A 19,516-nucleotide genomic window follows, 5' to 3' on the forward strand; every position below is an offset into this window, starting at 1 on the left:
ACCTTCATTGACGCGCGCAACCAGCGGAGAGCGGTGCGAGTGAAGCAGAGGTCACCAAAAGGCACATCCAGATATGAACGAATGCGGAACTGGCGGACTAGCCACACAAGTCTCGCGGCGGCGGCCCGTCCTTGCCCTGTCGGTACGTCCGACCAGCCCGAGGAGCAGGCAGCGTCGTCAGCTCCGCCAACCCATCGGCCCTCATCGTACGCTGCCTGCATCGCGGCGAGGCGCGAGCCGGCTGGCGGGGTTGCCGCCGCGAGCAGCGCGGCTGGAAGGGTCAGGAGGAGGAGCTTTGGGCTTGACATTGTGGTGGCAGGTCAGATACTACGTGACGTCGTGTCTTGATTGAGCACTTGAGCACTGGATAGGGTCGATTCCGCATGGTACGGGACCCCTCGATCGTCTCGCCCTTCCTCACTGGTGTGTTCATTGGGGGGGGGTCATAACAAACACGGTGCAGGATCGAGGTGCACGCTGCAGAAGCAGTGTCGTCCCCCCTCTCCCCGACGCGGGTTCGATGCACGGACTTTCCTTTTTACCGCCGCGCAAAAGGATTTCTTTTAGGCGCGGGCGGGCGATGTGGCCCTGCTTTTCGCTGCATGCTCGAGCCCTCGGCGAGGGCTGAATGCAGGCGTGGTCTGTACTCGCCAGATGTGGCCCCTCCTGCAGGCGCTCGGCGCACTGCTCGTCCTGTTTGGCATCTTCACGCACGCTCGCCGGCTGTCCGCCTCACTCAGCGACGACGTTGACCTGCTGCCGAGGGGAGCGGCGCTGCTAGACCCGTCTCACGCACAGCATGCCGCCATTGTGCGGCTGCCCTCCTTCCTCAGCGCGGCCGAGATTGGTGTGCTCGAGGTAGCCGCCAGCGACCATCGCTCGAGCCACCCGGACTCCGGCTTCACGCTCTACCTCCAATCCGGCGGCCTGTCTGCGTCTGTGGACGCCATCGTGCAGCGAATCCACGAGCAGGTGCGAAGGATCGACGTCGAATCGTGGGGTCTGAACGCAGTCCACGACCTGGAGGGCGTTGCCGGGGCGCGCTTCAGCGCCTCTGGCTCGTCGAGCGAGAGCGACGCCTCGGCAGACAGCGGCGGGTCGAGTAGTTGCTCTGCCAGCTACTCTGTTGACGGGTCGATGCGTGCGAGGCGGTCAGCTGCTCGGGAAGGCGCCGCGTGAAGCGCGCTCCCTCAGTGCCGTGGCGGCGCGAGTAGGACAGTCGAGTTCCATGAGTACGGCAGCGGCAAGCGGCAGGCGCGGGCGGCGAGAGGAGAGAGGGAGAGAGATAGAGAGGGGGGGGGGAGAGGGAGGAGGGGGGAGAGGGTATGGCATGCTTGGCGCTCCCTCTGCTCGCCGACACTCCTTTCCAAGGGCGCTCTCAGCGCGCGCGTGCCTGCTGCAGGTCTGCGCCAGCCACTGCGACCACGGCTCGCTCTTCACCGCCGACGTGCCTCCGCCGCACGGTTGGCTTCCCGCCCCCACCTCTCCGCCTCACCCTCGGCACGCCTCTGCTGCAGGTGATGCTCAGCTGCACGGGCGACTTCACGGGCGGACGCTTCTCGACGACGACGGCGAGGCAGGGCCAGGCGCGGCGGTAGACGCGCAGCACACACGACCCGAGCAGCTCGCACGTCTCGACTGCCTCACCCTCCGCCGCACCGCGCCTCCCTACCGCTCCCGGCCACTCCCGGCCCCTCCCGGCTAGGCGCCCGTCGACACGGAGCACGACTTTGAGCGAGGCGCGAGCAGCGCACACACACCGCTCCCCGCCCGCACGCCTCGCCCGCACGCCTCGCCCGCACGCCTCGCCCGCACCTCCCAGCGTCCTGCACCTCCCAGCGTCCTCCTTGCGCCGCTGGGCGAGGTTTGCCTAGAGGTGGAGGGGTGGAAAGAAGCAGGAAGGGAGGCGGGTCCCGAGGGTCGTCGGCGAGGCACCCCTCCTCCTGTCCTGGCAGGCGACATGCTCGTCTTCCCGGCGCACAAGCCCCACTCGGTGAGCCGCGTCACGAGCGGCTGCCGCGCCGTCTTTGTCGTCGAGTTCTGGCGCGGCCCTGCGTGCACCTGCAACCAGCGCTGCATGGGGCGGTGCGCGGCGGGGCGGAAAGACCATGGGAGTCACGGGCCCTCGGGCCGCCGCCGCCGCCAGCCGCGAGCCGTTCCACCGCAGCCGCTCCTCGCCGCTCGTCCAGGCGCGGCGCGCAGCTAGCCACGGCCTGTGTGTGGCTTGGTGTGTGTCTGATGTCTCAGTCTGAGTCTCCGAGCAGTGGCGGAGTGCTATGTCGTGTAATGGACTGATGCAAATGCCGGCACGTGCGCGTCCCCCGCGCCCGGCGCCGCGCGCAGCCCCTAGCGCTCTCTCTCGGTGGACAAGCGCTGGAACGCCTGTGTGAAGCTGGCCACATCGCATTGCGGACGACTCTGATCTCTGTGGACTGTGCATCGACCGGACGTGGGAACGCGATCCGCGCGACCGCGAGATTCCGAGAATCGTAAGCAATCGAGTTCGAGATCTTCATCTTGACGAGATGCCGCTTGAAGCTTGAGCGGAGATCGACCTCGCCTCCATCGTCCATGTTCGCGTGGTAGTCTAAGTCTTTTTTGAATTAACTAGTGGTAGTCAGCTCGTACCATGTACGGTCTCGTAGTAACTAGAGTATACCGCGCGCGAACCCCTACCTCCGAGCGGGGCACGCGCGCGTTACGCGTACGGCGTAGTCCGTACATGTAGAGAGGGAAGGGACAAACCCGCCTCTTAAGACACATCTGTAAGTCTGTCTGGTGCACTGGCAGGAGCCATACTCGCATAGGGGGCGCGTGCTAGCTGACTGTAGCCAGCTTCCCGGCCTCCGGCGTCTACCGGGAGCCTCCCCCCGGACCATCGACCTCGGGAGCTCTCCCGCACCGTTTAAGCGTTTAAGACCGTTTAAGGAATCGGCGGCCCAGCAGCTCTTAAAAAACCTGCCCGGGCAGGTTTTAAGCCGTTTAAGCCGCAGGCGCCCCAGGGCCCACCCTTTTAAGCCTAGGGGTACCCTAAGAGCAGTACGGGGTACTAGGAACCGTTATGATGTATCTTATTCCGGGGCCGGTGTGCGGGGAGTGAACCTTAACGACCGCCCAGCATAAGCTTTCTGAACGAACGAATCCTCGGGCCAGGATCATCAGCATATGTCCCCTCCACAACATCCCCCCCGGACCGCCGGAGCAGCAAATCGTCGGTGAGAAAGTAAAGGAAACTGACGACGAGAGACCTGCAAGCCGACTGTGGCCTCTCTCTACGTTAGCGCTGCTGCAGCAATAAAACCAGACACGCCCCGGCGCGCCCCACCTCTCCTGCGCACTGACTCCGCTGTCGCGCGCACGTGGGGAGGTGTTTGCGCGGCGCCCCCGCGCGCACACAAAGCATGCTCACAGTGCCAAGGCTGACGATGTACGAGGGGGGAGGGGGCGGAGAGGGGAGAGGGGAGAGGGGGAGGGGCGGAGAGGGGAGAGGGGAGAGAGGGGAGCGGGGAGAGACCCAACAGACGTGCACATCGGGCAAGGACACAGAGAGGTGTACGGTAGGGCGGCCGCGGTCGGGCGCTCCAGCGTCGGCGGCTCAGTTGGTCATAACCTTGATGTCCATGATCTGCTCGGTGCCGCACGCCGCCTGCACAATGACGTAAAAGTCCTTCTCCTCCGCAAGGTGCTCCCTGATCTTCTTGGAGAGCTCGTCGGCGCCGGGCGGGGGCTGCGCCATCGCCTCAGGAATCTTGAGGTCCTCGCGCGTGTTGCCCTCAGCGTCCAAGACGGTGATGAAGCCGTCCTCGTCGACGTCCATCGCCTGGTACTCGATCTTCTTGACGAAGGGAGCGTAGGTCGTGTGCGACGCAGGCACGAGGTCCTCAATCTGCGAGCGAGGGCGAGGCGGGGCGGACCGCTCAGCGAGTCGCGCGCACAGCCGCGGGGGCGGCCGGGCGGTGGGAGCTCTCTCTCTTTGGCAGGCGGCGAGAGGCGGGGACGGCGAGAGGCGGGGACGGCCAGGCCGGACAGACGCCACGTGCCAGCCCCTGGCGAGTGTCGGAACGGCCAGAGAGGCGAGCTTGGCGGCGGGCGGCGGGCGGCGGCGAGGTGCGGCGCGCCTTCTTGCCAGTGAAGATGTCGATGGCCACGAAGTGGCACTTGGCGTGGCCGTGCTTGCCGGTCTTCGAGCTGGTGACGTCGGACACCTTGCACGGGCGGCCCTGCGACAGGCAGCTGGTGGCTCGAGGCGGTGCCGCTCGCGGCTCGCAAGGCTGGGTGACATCGCGAGGACAGCTCCGCTCTGCTGACGCGGCGCGCTGCACGCGATCTGCAGCCGGCGGCGGGCGGGCGCGCGCCTTGATCATGATGAAGCCACCCTTGCGGATCTGGCCCGCCTCAATCGGGTACGACTCGGAGGCGCCAGACTCCGTGCTCTCGAACACCTGGTCCGGGTCGTCAGCCATTGCCGAGGGGTGTCCTGCGCGGGGCGGGCTGCGGGCCGGTGAATGCGGCAGCGGGAGCTCAGAACCTCTCTGCGTGTGTCAACACTGCGCCAGCGCCGCAGGCCGGCCGGCGCGGCGCGACGGCAGCAGGTCCGACGCCGCGCCGCCGTGGTGGGCCGACGGCGCGGCCCGCAGAGGCGAGCCGGGCAGACCGCCGCGCCGGCCCGTCTCTGGTTTTGGGCGCTCTCGGGTTTTGGGCGCTCTGCCGCGCGCCTTAGCTTAGCTGACGCGTGCACCGAAAAAAAAGCTCTCAAAAAAGCTCGATAGGATGGGGCGGGAGGCGCAGCTCATGCTAAGAGCTAGAAGAGGAGATAGAGAGAACAACCACCCTGTCCCGTTATTGCGTACACCAACAAACACCACAAAACGCTCTCTCTCTCCTGTCCTCACTCAGGGGGGTCACAACTACCAAGTCCCTCGACTAGCTGCCACAGGGCGCAGCTGCCACAGGGCGCAGCTGGAGACGCTCCCCCTCAATCGGCATCCACCCCCACCCGCTCCAGCCCCACTTCTGCTGCCGAGAGCTGAATCGAAGCAAGCGTGCCATTGCATCTTGGCGTGCTCCTGGAGCGCGGCTTTCTGCGGCCACGAGCACGGCGGAGTCGGCGTCGTAGCGCGCATCGTTCCCGCTCATCGCCCATTCCTCCCGTGACGTGTGTCGGCCGCGATTCGATGTCGCCACCTTCATCGCCAACGAGGACTCCCTCGACTGCAGGGGGGCTCCGGCGCGGGGAGGGACTCCGCCTGCTGCGCTGGCCGACTGCGCCCTCCTCCTCCATGGGATCGATCCGATTCCGCAGCGGCGGTGCTGCGCGGGAGGCGGCCGCGGGCACGCTGGGCTCGATCAGCGGCGGGAGCGCGAAAGCACGGATTTGGCGGATTCTTGGCTTCAATTTTACGAATGTCTCGGCACCAGCTGAAGGCTTGCCCCCGTCCACGGCCCACATCGCCGGATTCGTGCACGGTATTCGGATTTTGGCTATTTGCTCGTGTGGGGGTATATCGCAGATTTGTCAATGGTACCGCGTCTGCGACGCGGGCGCCTTGCGGGCAGAGCCCTTAGCCACCCTTTTATCTTGCGCGGTCATAACGCGCTTGATGTCTGGCCGGGTCGGCCAGCAGGGCTGGGCTGCAGGGCGTGCACCACCATACAGAACAAGCTCGTCAGGTGCAGGTGTGAACGGGTAGTCTCCGCCCATCCCCAGGGCCTCCAGGGCTCGCACCTCAACCTCTCACAGACCAGCGCATAGCGCCATAGGACGTATTTTCTTCTCATAACAAGGCTGTGAATGTGCTTTTCTGTGAACAGAGCTGCTGTCTCTCCCTTCTCGACTGTCTGTGCTTGCTTGTGCGTCTTGGCCTGAGGGAGGGTGTAGAGGATGTAGAGTGTAGAGCGCTGTAGAGCTGTAGAGATGTAGAGCGCTCTGGAGCGCTGTAGAGCTGTAGAGCTCTACATCGGCTGCGTGACGAGGCGGGTGCGTTGTAGAGCGATGTAGAGCGCGATTTTGCTGTAGAGTTTGTTGTAGAGGCTCTACAGCCAAACCGCCGGGAAGGCAGTGACTCAAAGAGGTCGAGTCGCACTAATGGGGTGTCTCCGAGCTTACTGGAGCTCTGATGGACGGCCCTGACTATCACTGACACACAGAGACGGTCACTCTGACGGCACACAACACCCTATAACTGCGTCATGACCAGCCTGCCATGCGTCGCCGGTGCCGCATTCGTCGCTGTGCTTCTTTAGCAGGCGGTGGACTATCGGCTGCGAGGACGGTCGCATTTGCGCGAGGCGAGGCGAGCATTCAGACGCGTTGCATGCGCCATGACTCGCGCCAGCGCGTGCGGGAGCTCCTGGCTGAGCGTTGAGTCCAGGCGAGTTGCGCTGGCCACGATCGCTACGCCAAGCCGAGCTGACGCGCCGAGGCGCCGGCCAGTCGCAGCCGTGAGGCATGCCACAGCAGCAGAGGCACCTCCCACCCATTGGGCGGGCAGACAGAAGGCCAGGGCAGCACTGGTAAGTGCAACGCGCCTCATGTCGGAGAGCGACCGTGCCTCGTTCGCCGCTTATGATGTAGAGTTTGTTGTAGAGATTTCACGTTGTAGAGCGCCTCTACATCGCTCTACAACGCACCCGCCTCGTCACGCGGTGGATGTAGAGCTCTACAGCTCTACAGCACTCTCCAGCTCTACAGCTCTACAGCGCTCTACACTCTACATCCTCTACACCCTCCCTCAGGTCTTGGCTGTGGGATTATGTTTTTGTGTGAACAGAGCTTCATGTCACTCCAAACGGTTAGGGCCGCTGCCGGTGCGCCAGTCATGCATCTGGTCCACGCACTGCTCGCAAGTAAAGCGTCTTCACAGGTCGGCAGATACGCCTCACCTTCGAAAGGGTGGCTGCCTACCCCAAAGCCCAGCCCGCGCGGGGCATCGATTTCTCTTAACGATTTCACTTTAAAACGCTGGTGCAGATGGGGTTTTCTCTATAGAAGTCGGAGCCTTGCGTCCAAGGAGAGGCAGCGTGCGGCTCCGTGGACTCGGCCATCTCCCGCGGGTGAGAGGGCGAGAGGAAGCACTCCCGCCCTCTGAGGCGGCCGTCCGAGTCGGGGAGGCAACCACACAACCATCCCCGCGGGTGTGGACGGCCTTATCGGCCCGCTATGCTAACGTAGGGTCGTCGTAGCTTCAGCCGTGAATTCCTGCACAGGGCCGTGTCTGGCGAGTAGAGGCACACGCACGCTCTCTCGAGGTCTCTTGGAGCAGAGCCCCGGCGAGTCCTCGAAAGAGCAACCGAATGGGTCCTCGGAGAGGGTACCCTGGGTGGGCGGGGCCTCTATTGAATACTCGCCAGGGGGCGTGTGGAAATCGCCCGCCCCCGCCCCCACGCGCCCCCACGTGCACAGCAGCGCCGTGTGTGGGGGTTGCTCGCACTGCAACATCGGACGACCCTATAGCCGCGGCAGCCGTGAACTTGCTGCACGCCGTCCTCCACGTCGCCACTGCAGCGCCGGTGTGCGCCGCTCCCGCTGCAACTCAACATCGCGCTGTGCGATGTCGATGTCGAGCAGCAGCAACGACTGGGAGCTGTTCCAGCAGTGGCAGCAGCAGATGCAGCAGAAGAAGGGCAGGCTCCGCGGAGCGAGTGGTGGTGGCGCAGCGGCGAGGGTGCGGCAGCTCGAAGCCGACCGATGGCCACGGCATGGCGACTTGGACGATGAGGAAATTGCGATGCTCAAGCGGCAGCGAGATCGAGCCAAGATCGGGCTGATCGTGGCGGGCGTCGTTATAGTGTCGCTGTGGAGTTGGCTGTCCTTTGCCATCGCCTCTGCATACCTGCATTCCAAGCAGAACCGACATTAGGTGTGATTTGTGTGTGGTTGCGGCAGAGGGGTCCTTCTGCGTTGATCGGCAACAGGCTGATCGAAGAGTAGGTCGGGAGTATGTCTCCTGTGCCGTACTTGCACGGACATCTGGACGCTCTTTCTGGTGGAATTCGTCATCGGAGGACCGATCGCGCGCGCGGCGCGCGGCCTCCGCGAGATTGCAGATATTCCGCGGGGACGCGGCAAGAGCCGGAGGTTGTCTGGCGTCTGGCGGTCTGCCGCGCAAGCCCCTGGGCCACGGCCTGGGCCGGGCCGTCGCTCCGGGCGTGCGGGGTCGGCATGGGGGTGGGGGCGGCCGCCGCGCGGCGCTACAAAGAGGCGCGTAACACACTGGTGAGAGAGAGGTGAGGAGCTAGGTGAGCTGAGGAGACTGACGGTCTGAGAGAGTTTACGGCGTTTTACTCAGAGCACAGAGAGCGAGATCACCACCGAGAGACGGACGCGCGCGCCCGCCCCGCGCCCGTCGCTCTTTCGGAGGACATGTGCGCCCCGGCTCTCTCATCGGAGCACGCCGTCACACACACACACACACACAACGCCTCGCCCACCACAGAGAGGAATCCAGAGGAAACACACACGCCTCAGCGTCGGTTCATCATCGCTGCCGCCGTGTGCTTCATCCCACTCGAGCCGCACCTGCGCAGCGCGGTGTCGCGGGCTGAGTGAATGCGCCCTGGCTCGCTCGCTCCTCCTCGCCCTCCTCTCCCTCCCAGCAGCCACGCCCTCTCGCCCTTCTCCCTCTCCCGGGCAGAGGGCGGCGCGCACGTGGCCAGCACCGCCGCCTTGCGCCGCTCCGCCTCCTTCTTCCTCTCGTCGAGGTCGTGCAGCTTCTTGCGCGTGTAGCCCATCTTGCGCTCCACCTTAGGGTTGGGGTTGGAGTCGGTGGTAGGGTAGGGCATCGCCAGTGCAGCCCCTCTTCCCGCCGCACCTTCGCATCCGCCTGCCGCTTGGACAGCTCCGCCACCGTCCGCATCCACTGGTCCTTGACCGTCTCGGTCGGCGCCTCCAGCCTGAGCGTCTCGTCGTCGGCGACCACGCTCCACTGCAGCGGCACCTGTGGTCCCCGACGCCCGCACGCGTCACGCGGCCGCCGCTTCGCAAGGCCGCGCGCACGGCACCGGCGTCTGGGAGCGGAGAGCTATTGATATTGCTACGCATGTATCACCGGCGTCTGGGAGCGGAGGATGCCGCCCGCCACCACGGGCTTGACCTCCCGCACGATGGCGAGCGAGATGACGCCCGACTCGGTCGCGCCGCCCAGCGACTGGTACGTGAGCATCGCAGAGTCGCGAGAGAGCGCGAGCCGCACAGGCACCGGTCCCTTGGCGGTGAGCAGCTTCATGTCGCACCCCTCCATCAGCGCGGCCGCGCGATCCCTCCGCGCCGCGTCCTCGGCGCGCCGCTGCGGCGGGGCGGGCGGCGGGCTCAGCATGCCACGGCCACCGGACACACGGCCTCAGCTGAGCGGTGAATGTGGGATGAGTGCGGAGAGAGCGTGCGGTGGTGGTGCAGCCGGCAGCACGCGCCTGCTGGAAATTTGCCACCGGCCGAAGGGCCATCCCGAGCAGGCCGGAGGTTGGAAGGTTGCTGCTGCTGCCGGCCGCCGCCGCCTCGTCATCACTGTTCGCCGCCTTCATGGGCTTTAGCTCCATGCCAGCGTTGTCGTCGCCAGCGCCGAGGCACGGGCAGAAGGGAGCGATGGCCTGCATTCTGTGTGAAAATTTCAGCTTGAAGAGAGGGAAAAACCGACGGGAGGGCCCAGACCTACCCTACCTACCCCGTCATGATACCCGCCCAAGCAAAAATAAACGCCACCTGCCGATTTGGCAGATTTGGGGCCCAAACCAGCCTCAGACTCGGCTCAGAGTCCGGGAAACTAGAGGGTGCTCTAGGGAAACTAGCAGGAAACACGGAAAGGAAACCAGGTAGGGTGCGAGAGGAAACCCTTGGAATTCACACATAGGGTGATAAGAATTTTACAACAAAACTCCCTCGCACAACACTGGGCACGGGACTGGCGCGCACTGGCACGTGATAAGAAAACAAGAACCTCGCATACGACGACAGTGAGGGTGTGAGAGACAGACCCAGGGAAGGTCTTTCACTACCTTACAGCCCCTGCCCGAGCTCAGGCTCGACAGAGGTCGGTTTGAACATTGCTTCATAGCCAAAGAAGAGTTCAAAGGGTGCAACTCTCTCTCACAGCCTCCCTTGGGGTGTCTGTTTTCTTTCTTTCTTTTAGCACACAGGTTCGACAGGAAAGAAAAGATAATGCCTTGCACACCGCTATGCGCTGGTCTGTGAGAGGTTGAGGTGCGAGCCCTGGAGGCCCTGGGGATGGGGTGAGACTACCCGCGGGCCGCCTAGAAGGCCCTCGCTGAGCTAGCCCCTTCTGTTTGCCACGTGCTAGGCGAGGCTGCTCAAGAGGAAACATTGACTCAAGCAGGTGGATGGAACTTTCAGCGGCGGCTCGAGGTGGCAAAGGTGGAGCGGCTTGAGTCGGAGGCGTCCATCCTCAAGAGAATCGTGGACGAGAGGGAGGGGAGCGGGAGGCTGATCGAGGAGGAACGACCGCACCCCCCCGCGCACACACAAAAATACTCCGCCGCCCCGAACTCCCCCGAAAAACAACATACCAGCCCCACAAGTTTACACAAGTACTCAAAAATAAATTCCCGAAGTGCCGCGCCGGCAGCAGGCCGCCGTACGCGTGCGGAAAACGAGCCGCCGCCGCCGATCGCTCTCGAAGAGAGCGTGGCGCAGCTGCCCACCCGGTGACCATAGCACGAGCTGAGTCGCCAGGGCCTCGCCTGAAGGGGGGCGGGGCAGGGGCGAGGAGACGAGGACGAAACCAAGCGTCTCGGGCCATGCCGGAAGGTGGTGTGCGAGGCGTGGACGCACCTAAAAATAAAAAATTAGATATTCTTACCTTCTTGCCCCCCTCCGAGACTGGAGACAGTCACACCCCAGTATCAGACCAGGGGGAGTGCCCCCCGCCCCCGCTTGCCCTGCCTACGCAGGATATAGCGTGCCCCGATAGCGGCGACACATAGCGAGGGACACTGCGCAAGGAGGGGGTGCGCGTCGACTTTTTCTTTTTTCTTTTTTGTCCTCTCGGGGGAATGTTCTCTCGGCGCCCATGGCCTTCTGAGGTTTCGTACTAATGACGTCCTTCTTGGCACTTCGGGCGTCTCTTGTATGTGTATCTGTTGGTCTAATTCCCTCGGTATGCTATATAGGTCGCCAGTTCGACCCCTCTCTCACTCGAAGCGATCTCTTGCTGGCTCCCTTTCCGCAAGCGGAAGGTCGCCAGTTCGAAACCTGCTTTGACCCTTATATGAAATCGCGTCCTCACGCTTGGCGTTTGGTGCTTCTTCGTTTTTCGTCACGGGTGGGCGTTTGGTGCTTCTTCGTTTTTCGTCACGGGTGGGCGTGGACGCACCTAAAATACGAGCAAGTAGCGGCGAAGGCGAGGGGGAGGCGACGGGATGAGGCCATGAGGGTGGGAGCGGCGAGGGTGGCCGGAATGGTAGCGGCGGCATGAGGGGGTGAGGGCGGTGGCGAGGGCGGTGGAGGTAACGGTAACGGTGGTGACAGGGCGGTGGGCGGCCACATCGCAGTGAGAGGAGAGAGATCCGACGCGAATTCCGATGGCCGGCGCGGTGGCGGCTGTGGCGCGAGAGGGCGGGGGCAATCAAATGACAGTGGCAAGCGAGTCGACCAGGCGATGCACTAGCCACTAGCACTACAGAAGAGCGCAGTGGGTGCTTCGGAACGCAAAGAAGAGCGTGGAGAAAGCTATGAGTAGGACTTAGACGCTCGCGCCGCCCGCTCCGGAGGCCGCATTCAGCCCGGAGGGGACCGCGGGAGCGCCCAATGGCGGCTTGGGGAGAGCCGGGTGTGTTTGCGCAGTGGCCCTGCGCGCTGGCGAAGGAGGGCAGCCTCTCCGCACAGGCGAGTTTCCTACTCGCGCAAACCTCACGGCTGAACGCAGGGCCTTCTCACTGGCGGCAGTTGTGGCCGGCGAGAGCACTCGACGAAGTGGAGCATGTAGACACCTGTGGCAAAGTGTGTCGCTCAGCGCAATCGTGTCTCGCTCATGTCGCGAGAAGAGGGGGCGTGCGCTGCGGGGGGCGTGCGCTGCGGGGGGGGGGCGTGTGCTCGCCGCAGTCGTAGTCGTTGTCTTGCTGTGGCGCGAGATGGCAGATGATGTGAGGCAGCGACTGCGCCTGTTCACAGATGCACGCGTGAAGAGGCGCTGTTTACACGCGTGGCATGCCGCGCAGTGGACGCTGTGTACCGTGAACCACGCCACGCCCTTCTCGTCCGGGCTCCCCTCCACCACGGCAGCCGCCTGGCCGTCCGCCGCCGCCACCGTCACCGTCGCCTCCGCCGCTGCCATCGCCTCCGCTGCCGACCCCTCGCCCGCTCGCGCCGCGGCCGCCTCCGCTATCACCGCCTCCGCCATCACCGCCTCCGCCTCTGCGGGCTGCGCCGCGCCGCCCGCCTCTGGCGCCGCCACCGCCGCCAGCCCCGCCTCCTCCGCCTCCTCCGCCTCCTCCGCCTCCTCCGCCTCCTCCGCCTCCTCCGCCTCCTGCATCGGCTCCTCCTTCTCCTCCTCCGAGTCGCTCACCTCCTCCTCCTCCTCCTGCGCCACCTCCTCCCCGGCCACCTTCTCCTCCGTCTCCGCCTCCTCCTCCCCCCCCACCCCGGTCACGGAGCTGCCTCCCGCCGCCGAACTCCCTCCCGCCGCCCCGCCGCCCACGGCAGCGAGACCCACCTCCGTCAGCGGCACCGCCGCCGCAGCACCGCCAACCTCCCCCTCGGCAGCCCCAGCCGCCGCCTGCGCCTCCTCCGCCGCCTGCGCCGCCTGCGCCGCCTGCGCCTCCTCCGCCGCCTGCGCCTCCGCCGGAGCCGCAGTCAGGTCCACCTCGGGCGTGACGGTGGCAATCACTGCGTCTGCTGCGCCGCCGCCCACGACTACACTCTCCGCCGGCGGCAGCACGGCCACCGACGCCGCCACCGCCTCCGCCTCCCCCTCCCACTCGCCTCCCTTGCCCTCGCCGGCCTCTGCGCAGGCGGAGCGGCGCGGGCGGCGACACCCCCTTCACACCGCCACCTGCAAGCGACGTGTCGCGGACGTGTCGCGGACGTGTCGCGGACGTGGCTAGGGCGTGGCGAGCGCCGTAGCTGAACTCGGCTGGCATCTCGGCCGCCTCTCGGCCACCTCTCGGCCGCCTCTCTCGCCTGCGGCAGGCGCAGCTCCTCTCTGCGCGCGGCGGTGTAGAGGTTGAGGAACCTGTGGCAAGCGGCTGCAGCGGGTGAGGCGAGGCGAGGCGAGGCGAGGCGGCGCGGCGGCGGCGCGACGACATGCGCAAGTCGCCGTAGATTCTGGCGGTGTCCGCGGTGCTGCAGGAAGGAGCCGAGGAAGAGGAGGCAGGGCTTGCCTAGAGGCTGAAGCCGAGGCAGGGCTTGCCTAGAGGCTGAAGCCGAGGGCGTGCAGGCGGACGCTGGCACCGCCAGCGAGGAAGGGGAGGGGAGGAGGGGAGGAGGGGAGGAGGGAAGGAGGGCAGGAGGGGAGCAGGGGAAGAGGGGAAGAGGGAAGAAAGGGAGGCGAGCCTCCGCACGAGGCCGCCGCCGCCTGCGCCTCTGCCACTCCCGGCTGGGCCGGCTGGGCGTTGGCGAGGACGAGGCCTGCTCGGAGGGGGCGGTGTGAGGGAGGCGCGAGGGAGGCGTGAGGGAGGGGCGCGAGACTCGGCGGGAGAGGGAGGCGAAGGGCGGCGACCGACTGGTGAAGGGTGGTTGGTGGGTGGTGGGTGGTGGGCTGGCAGGTGCTGCTACTGCTACTGCTGAGGTGGCGCGAGCCCGGGAAGCAGACGACGCCGAGGGACCAGTGGCCCCCGAGGCGGGGCTCGTGGACGGGGACAGGCGAGCAGGGCCTCGAGCTCACCTCGGGCCGATCTCGGGCTGACTTCCGGCTTATCTCGGGCCGATCTCGCGCTGATCTCGCGCTGATCTCGCGCTGATCTCGCGCTGATCTCGCGCTGATCGCGGGCTGATCTCGAGCTGATCTGTGTTTGCCCTCTCGGCCCCTCTCGGCCCCTCTCGGCTCCTCTCTCGCCTTGGAGAGCAGGTCCACTCCCGCGACCCACTTGATGAGCAGTTTGCGCAGCGCCTCTCCTGCCGACCAGCGGGCCGCGGGCGGACCGTCGTGAGCGCGTGCGCGTGTGCGCTGGTGTGTGTGGTGTGCTGCGAGGGAGGTGTAGCGACCGCCGCAGTTGCGTGTAGGGGCGCCTCGGCGCTGCAGGGCGAGGCGGAGGCGCTTGATGAAGAAAGGGGAGAAGATGTAGGTCCGCTCGGCGAGCCCGAGCTGGCGCAGCTGCTTCTCGAGCTTGAAGCGCAGGTACCATTCGACCAGGGTGTCGTTGAGAAGCAGCTGCTCCGGGCCGACCGTGCCGTCTGGCGTGCCGAGCCGGCGGTAGTCACCCCAGGTGAGGCAGATGGGCTCGCGTCCTCCGTCGCCGATCCGGACCCATCGGCTCGTGGTTGGTGTTCTGTCCGGTCAAGGCGGACGTGTGTTAGGGGCGGCCGTACGCACGCCACAGAGCGAGGCGCATGTGCGCGAACCTGCTTGCGCCGCGAGCGACGGCGCGAGTCGGCCGCCGGCTCGTCGTCGGATGAGAGCTCGACCACCACCGGCGCGGAGGTCTTAGCCGCCTTGCGCTTGCGTGGCGGCATGCCGACGAGCTTGTCGCGGTCTTGGTGAAGCCGGCAGCGAGTGAGTCCGCCCGCTTGGGTGGGCGCGGAAGAAACACTCGACCTCGTGAACCTTTGCCCGTCTCAGGGCGGCACATTCCCGTTCACATAAACGCACAACCCCAGGCCCCGAAAATCACACGTGGCGCATTCCCGTTCACACAAAAACACAACCCCGGGACCCAAGACGCACACACCCTCACTTAGGCATGAACGCCCGAAACTTGAACGGCGGGCGCTTGACGAACCCAAGGGGGAACGAGGCGGGAGGGGGGCGGAGGGCGGCGGCGAGTGGGGGCAGGGGCGGGGGCGGAAGGTCGAAGGAGGGTGGTGGGGGCAAGGGTGCCGTGGCCGCGAGGCCGGGCCCCGGCGGCGAGGGAGGGGGCAGAGACGGTGGCGACGGCGAGGGCGGCGGCGGCGAGGGCGAGGGGTGGTGAGAGTGGCAGCAGGCCGAGGGGGGCGGGGGTGAGTGCGGTGCGGCGGGGCGGGAGGCGGCGGCGCGAGGGCGGGGGCAAGGGCGGCGGCAAGGGCGGCGGCAAGGGCGGCGGCAAGGGCGAGGGCAAGGGCCGGGGGTAGGTAAGAGATCTCGCGGCGCGGTGACGGCAAGGGCGAGGGCAGCGGAGGGGGTGGGGGCGGTGGCGGCGGCGTGGGTGGCAGCGAGGGAGGCGGGCATGGTGGTGGTGGCGAGGGTGGTGAGAGCAGCGGCGGTGGAGACGGTGGTGACGAGGGCGGTGGCGGTGAGGGTGGCGGGGCGGCTGGAGGCGAGGGCGGCGGCAGGCCGACACGGGGTTGGAGGGAGCGGCGTGCGTGCCTGGCGACGCCTCGGCCAAGTGCGCAAGGAGAGTGGCAAGGGAGGTGACTGGGTGATGCTACAGAGGGTGCTTCGGAACGCAAAGAAGAGCGCATGGAAGGCTCTGAGGGGGGTAGGACGCTTGCGCCGCCCGCTCTGGAGGCCGCATTCAGCCCGGAGGGGACCGCGGGAGCGGCTCGTGGCGGCTCGGAGAGAGCCGGGTGTGTCTGCGTAGTGGCCTGCGCACTGCCTTGGGGCAGGCCGGCGGCGAGGGCGGTGGAGGTGACGGTGGTGGCGAGGGGGGGGCGGCCAGCTAGGGCGGTGGGGCGGCTGGAGGGGAGAGGGTGAGAGCGGCGGCATGCTGGAGGGCGGCGGCGGCGGGGCGGGAGGCGGAGTGTCACACGGAGGCGAGGGTGGCGGCGAGGGCGGCGGTAAAGGGCGGGGGCTAGCGTCCGGAGGGCGGGCTCGACGGCGACGGCAGCTGCAACGGGCGGCGGGGGCAATTTGGGGATGAGGGTGGGGAGGGTGGCCGGAATGGTAGCGGCGGCGTGGGCGGTGGCGAGGGCGGTGGAGGTAACGGTGAAGTGGGTGCTTTGGAACGCAAAGAAGAGCGTGGAAGGCTCTGAGTAGACTCAGACGCTCGCGCCGCCCGCTCCGGAGGCCGCATTCAGCCCGGAGGGGACCGCGGGAGCGCCCAGTGGCGGCTCGGGGAGAGCCGGGTGTGTTTGCGCAGTGGCCTGCGCGCTGCCTTGGGCAGAAATCGCGCTCTCGCCCCCTCGGCTCCGCCCCCGAGCGAGTGAGGCTCGGAGGAGAGGCGAGGGGGGGAGAGCGCCGAGAGAGCGACTGAGGAACGGGAGAGGCCCTGAGGGTTGTTGCGCGCGCGCAACAAATCGTCAGAACCAAGGCTGAATCTCAGCGGATCGTGGCAACAAGGCCACTCTGCCGCGTACAATACCCCGTTCCTTATTCAAGTCGTCTGCAAGGGATTCGTCGGCCCGGGTCCGTGAATTGTGGTCGCTCGCGGCTCAGGCAGTGCTACCGTTGCTCGTGGCGTCCCCGGGCCGGTAGGTGGCTTTCCTTCCGGCATGGATTCTAACTTAGAGGCGTTCAGTTATAATCCGGCGCATGGCAGCTTCGCCGCATCGCCGTTTCCGGCGGCGGCTATACCGATGATGCGAATTGGTGGTTCCTCTCGTACTGAACCAAATTACCGTAGAAAAACAGACAGCAGTAGGGTAAAACTAACCTGTCTCACGACGGTCTAAACCCAGCTCACGTTCCCTGTTGGTGGGTGAACAATCCTGCATTTGGCCCCCGCTGCGAGGCAGTGATAGGAAGAGCCGACATCGAAGGATCAAAAAGCTACGTCGCTATGAACGCTTGGCAGCCACAAGCCAGTTATCCCTGTGGTAACTTTTCTGACACCTCTAGCTTGAAATTCCCAAAGACGAGAGGATCGATAGGCCACGCTTTCGCGGTTTGTATTCGTACTGAAAATCAAAATCAACCGAGCTTTTCCCCTTTCGGTCCACATGAGATTTCTGTTCTCATTGAGCTCAAAATCGGGCGCCTGCGTTATTTTTTAACAGACGTGCCGCCCCAGCCAAACTCCCCACCTGTTAGTGTCCCCGACGCGGATCGCGCGCACGAAGCGGCTTGGATCCAGAAGTGAGGCGAGCCTCCCTCCGCGCCACCGAGTAAGTAAAACAACGTTGACGGTTGCGGTATTTCACTGTCGGGTTGCCCCTCCCGCATATTCTACACCCATCAAGTCGTTCCACAGTAACAGACTAGAGTCAAGCTCAACAGGGTCTTCTTTCCCCGCTGATTCTTCCAAGCCCGTTCCCTTGGCTGTGGTTTCGCTAGACAGTAGATAGGGACAGTGGGAATCTCACGAATCCATTCATGCGCGTCACTAATTGGATGACGAGGCATTTGGCTACCTTAAGAGAGTCATAGTTACTCCCGCCGTTTACCCGCGCTTGGTTGAATTTCTTCACTTTGACATTCAGAGCACTGGGCAGAAATCACATTGCGTCAGCACCCTCGCGGGCCATCGCAATGCTTTGTTTTAATTAAACAGTCGGATTCCCCTTGTCCGCGCCAGTTCTGAAGCGGCTGTTCGTCGCGCAGGGAGAGCCGGAGCGCTCCTAGGCCGTCCGCCGGACGGCCGCGCGGGATCCGCAGCCGTGAGGCCGTAGTCCCCGCGCAGCCAGCCGGCCTCGAGCCTAGGACCCCTGCGCCCAGCCTTCAGAGCCATTCCTTCTCCCGAGGTTGCGGAACCATTTTGCCGACTTCCCTTACCTACATTGCTCTATCGACTAGAGGCTGTTCACCTTGGAGACCTGATGCGGTTATGAGTACGACCAGGCGTGAGAACGAACCGCTCCCCCAGATTTTCACGGGCCGTCGGGAGCGCGCCGGACACCCCAAGACTTAGGGTGCTTTGCCTGCCGTGTAGCCCTCGCTCCGGCTAAACCGATTCCAGGGCAGGAGGCAGTTAAGAAGAAAAGAGAACTCTTCCCAGGGCTCCCGCCGGCGTCTCCGGGTTCGTTCGCGTCGCCGCCCACCATCCACGCGCTGGCTCGGGAATATTAACCCGATTCCCTTTCGACGGACGGGCTGACAGAACCAGCCGCGTTCGGCGGAGTTTTCCTGTCTCTTAGGGTCGGCTCACCCGTGTCCAACTGCTGTTCACACGGAACCTTTCTCCACTTCAGTCTTCAAAGTTCTCATTTGAATATTTGCTACTACCACCAAGATCTGCACCGGGGCCCGCTTCACCCAGGCTCGCGCCCAAGGCTGCGCCGCGAGCCCCGCGCCCTCCTACTCGCCGGCGCCTCGCGCTCGCGCCGGCGGCCGCGCATCGGTGGTCCGCTTGAGCGCCATCCATTTTCAGGGCTAGTACCTTCGGCAGGTGAGTTGTTACACACTCCTTAGCGGGTTCCGACTTCCATGGCCACCGTCCTGCTGTCTGGAGGTACCAACGCCTTTTGTGGTATCTGATGAGCGGACACTTGGGTACCTTAGCGCGGCGTTCGGTTCATCCCGCATCGCCAGTTCTGCTTACCAAAAATGGCCCACTTTGAACGCGCCGTTCGCCGCCCGGGATCACTCAAGCATCCCGGGCCTCTTGCCCATTTAAAGTTTGAGAATAGGTGCAAGCTGTTTCAGCCCACAGGCCTCTAATCATTCGCTTTACCTGACAAAACCGTTGCGTTCAAGCTATCCTGAGGGAAACTTCGGAGGGAACCAGCTACTAGATGGTTCGATTAGTCTTTCGCCCCTATACCCAGATTCGACGAACGATTTGCACGTCAGTATCGCTACGAGCCTCCACCAGAGTTTCCTCTGGCTTCACCCTACCCAGGCATAGTTCACCATCTTTCGGGTCCCGACAGGTGTGCTCCACTCAAACCCCTCACAGCAGGTCAAGGTCGGTTGGCAGGGCATGCCCTTCACTTTCATTCCGCACGCGGGCTTGCCACCCGGGTACTCGCACACGTGTCAGACTCCTTGGTCCGTGTTTCTAGACGGGTCGGAGGGGCCCGTTCCGTCAGCCGGGCCCCGGGCCGCGCCAGGACGGGAGCTGGCCGTAAAGCCCCGCTCCCGGGTTGAGGCGCGGCGCCGAGGCGCGGCTGACCCGGCGCGCAGAAGTGCACCTGGGGAGAACCCCAGGCTGAGTCGGCGCGCCGAAGCCGGGCCCATCCGGGTTTCCTCCTACCGATTTCAAGCACTCTTTGACTCTCTTTTCAAAGTTCTTTGCATCTTTCCCTCACGGTACTTGTTCGCTATCGGTCTCTCGCCAGTATTTAGCTTTAGATGGAATTTACCACCCAATTCAAGCTGCAATCCCAAGCAACCCGACTCGACGAGGACGCATCGTAAGGCCGCAACCCGCCACGGTACGGGATTCTCACCCTCTCCGACACCCTGTTCCAAGGGACTTGAGCGGCGGGCGCGGCCGATAACGCCTCTCTAGACCACAATTCGGGGGGCGCTGCATACGCGAGGCCTCCAGATTGGCAGCGTGAGCTCAGCCCGCTTCATTCGCCATTACTAGGGGCGATCCTGGTTAGTTTCTTCTC

At 65.0% G+C, this 19,516-nt stretch overlaps 5 protein-coding genes across 5 annotated transcripts in view; 2 read left to right on the plus strand and 3 right to left on the minus strand.

Annotated features, from left to right (window-relative positions):
• EMIHUDRAFT_361748 (hypothetical protein) overlaps window positions 1-4,479 on the minus strand; it is a 34,597-nt gene extending 30,118 nt beyond the window's left edge. Inside the window, exons 1-2 of the mRNA XM_005790870.1 lie at window positions 4,356-4,479; window positions 4,119-4,220 (exon numbers count right to left, since the gene is read on the minus strand). Coding sequence (XP_005790927.1) covers window positions 4,119-4,220; window positions 4,356-4,463 — 210 coding nt within the window. The 5' untranslated portion in view covers window positions 4,464-4,479. The remainder of the gene's footprint in view (window positions 1-4,118; window positions 4,221-4,355) is intronic.
• A 3,787-nt stretch (window positions 4,480-8,266) lies between these two features.
• EMIHUDRAFT_454675 (hypothetical protein) lies at window positions 8,267-9,591 on the minus strand (the record flags this gene model as incomplete). Its single annotated transcript, XM_005790871.1, has 5 exons — window positions 8,267-8,518; window positions 8,648-8,742; window positions 8,811-8,936; window positions 9,048-9,233; window positions 9,427-9,591. 5 exons carry the CDS (start codon window positions 9,589-9,591, stop codon window positions 8,464-8,466), a joined length of 627 nt encoding a protein of 208 aa, XP_005790928.1. The 3' UTR covers window positions 8,267-8,463.
• Window positions 9,592-11,979: 2,388 nt separating this feature from the next.
• EMIHUDRAFT_109394 (hypothetical protein) lies at window positions 11,980-14,620 on the minus strand (the record flags this gene model as incomplete). Its single annotated transcript, XM_005790872.1, has 4 exons — window positions 11,980-12,111; window positions 12,183-12,952; window positions 14,153-14,436; window positions 14,481-14,620. The coding sequence occupies 4 exons, from the start codon at window positions 14,618-14,620 to the stop codon at window positions 11,980-11,982; spliced, it is 1,326 nt and encodes a 441-aa protein (XP_005790929.1).
• A 1,677-nt stretch (window positions 14,621-16,297) lies between these two features.
• EMIHUDRAFT_414022 (hypothetical protein) lies at window positions 16,298-17,176 on the plus strand. The gene has a single exon (XM_005790873.1). It carries the CDS (start codon window positions 16,801-16,803, stop codon window positions 17,098-17,100), a length of 300 nt encoding a protein of 99 aa, XP_005790930.1. The 5' UTR covers window positions 16,298-16,800; the 3' UTR covers window positions 17,101-17,176.
• Window positions 17,177-18,429: 1,253 nt separating this feature from the next.
• EMIHUDRAFT_70248 (hypothetical protein) lies at window positions 18,430-18,804 on the plus strand (the record flags this gene model as incomplete). The annotated part of the gene is made up of 2 exons (XM_005790874.1): window positions 18,430-18,524; window positions 18,594-18,804. Coding segments are annotated over 2 exons (306 nt in total), but the record flags the coding sequence as incomplete, so codon positions are not given.
• Between the last annotated feature and the right edge of the window lie 712 nt (window positions 18,805-19,516).

The sequence above is a fragment of the Emiliania huxleyi genome, assembly GCF_000372725.1.
Source record: "Emiliania huxleyi CCMP1516 chromosome Unknown EMIHUscaffold_118, whole genome shotgun sequence".
Classification (NCBI taxonomy): Eukaryota; Haptophyta; order Isochrysidales; family Noelaerhabdaceae; genus Emiliania; species Emiliania huxleyi.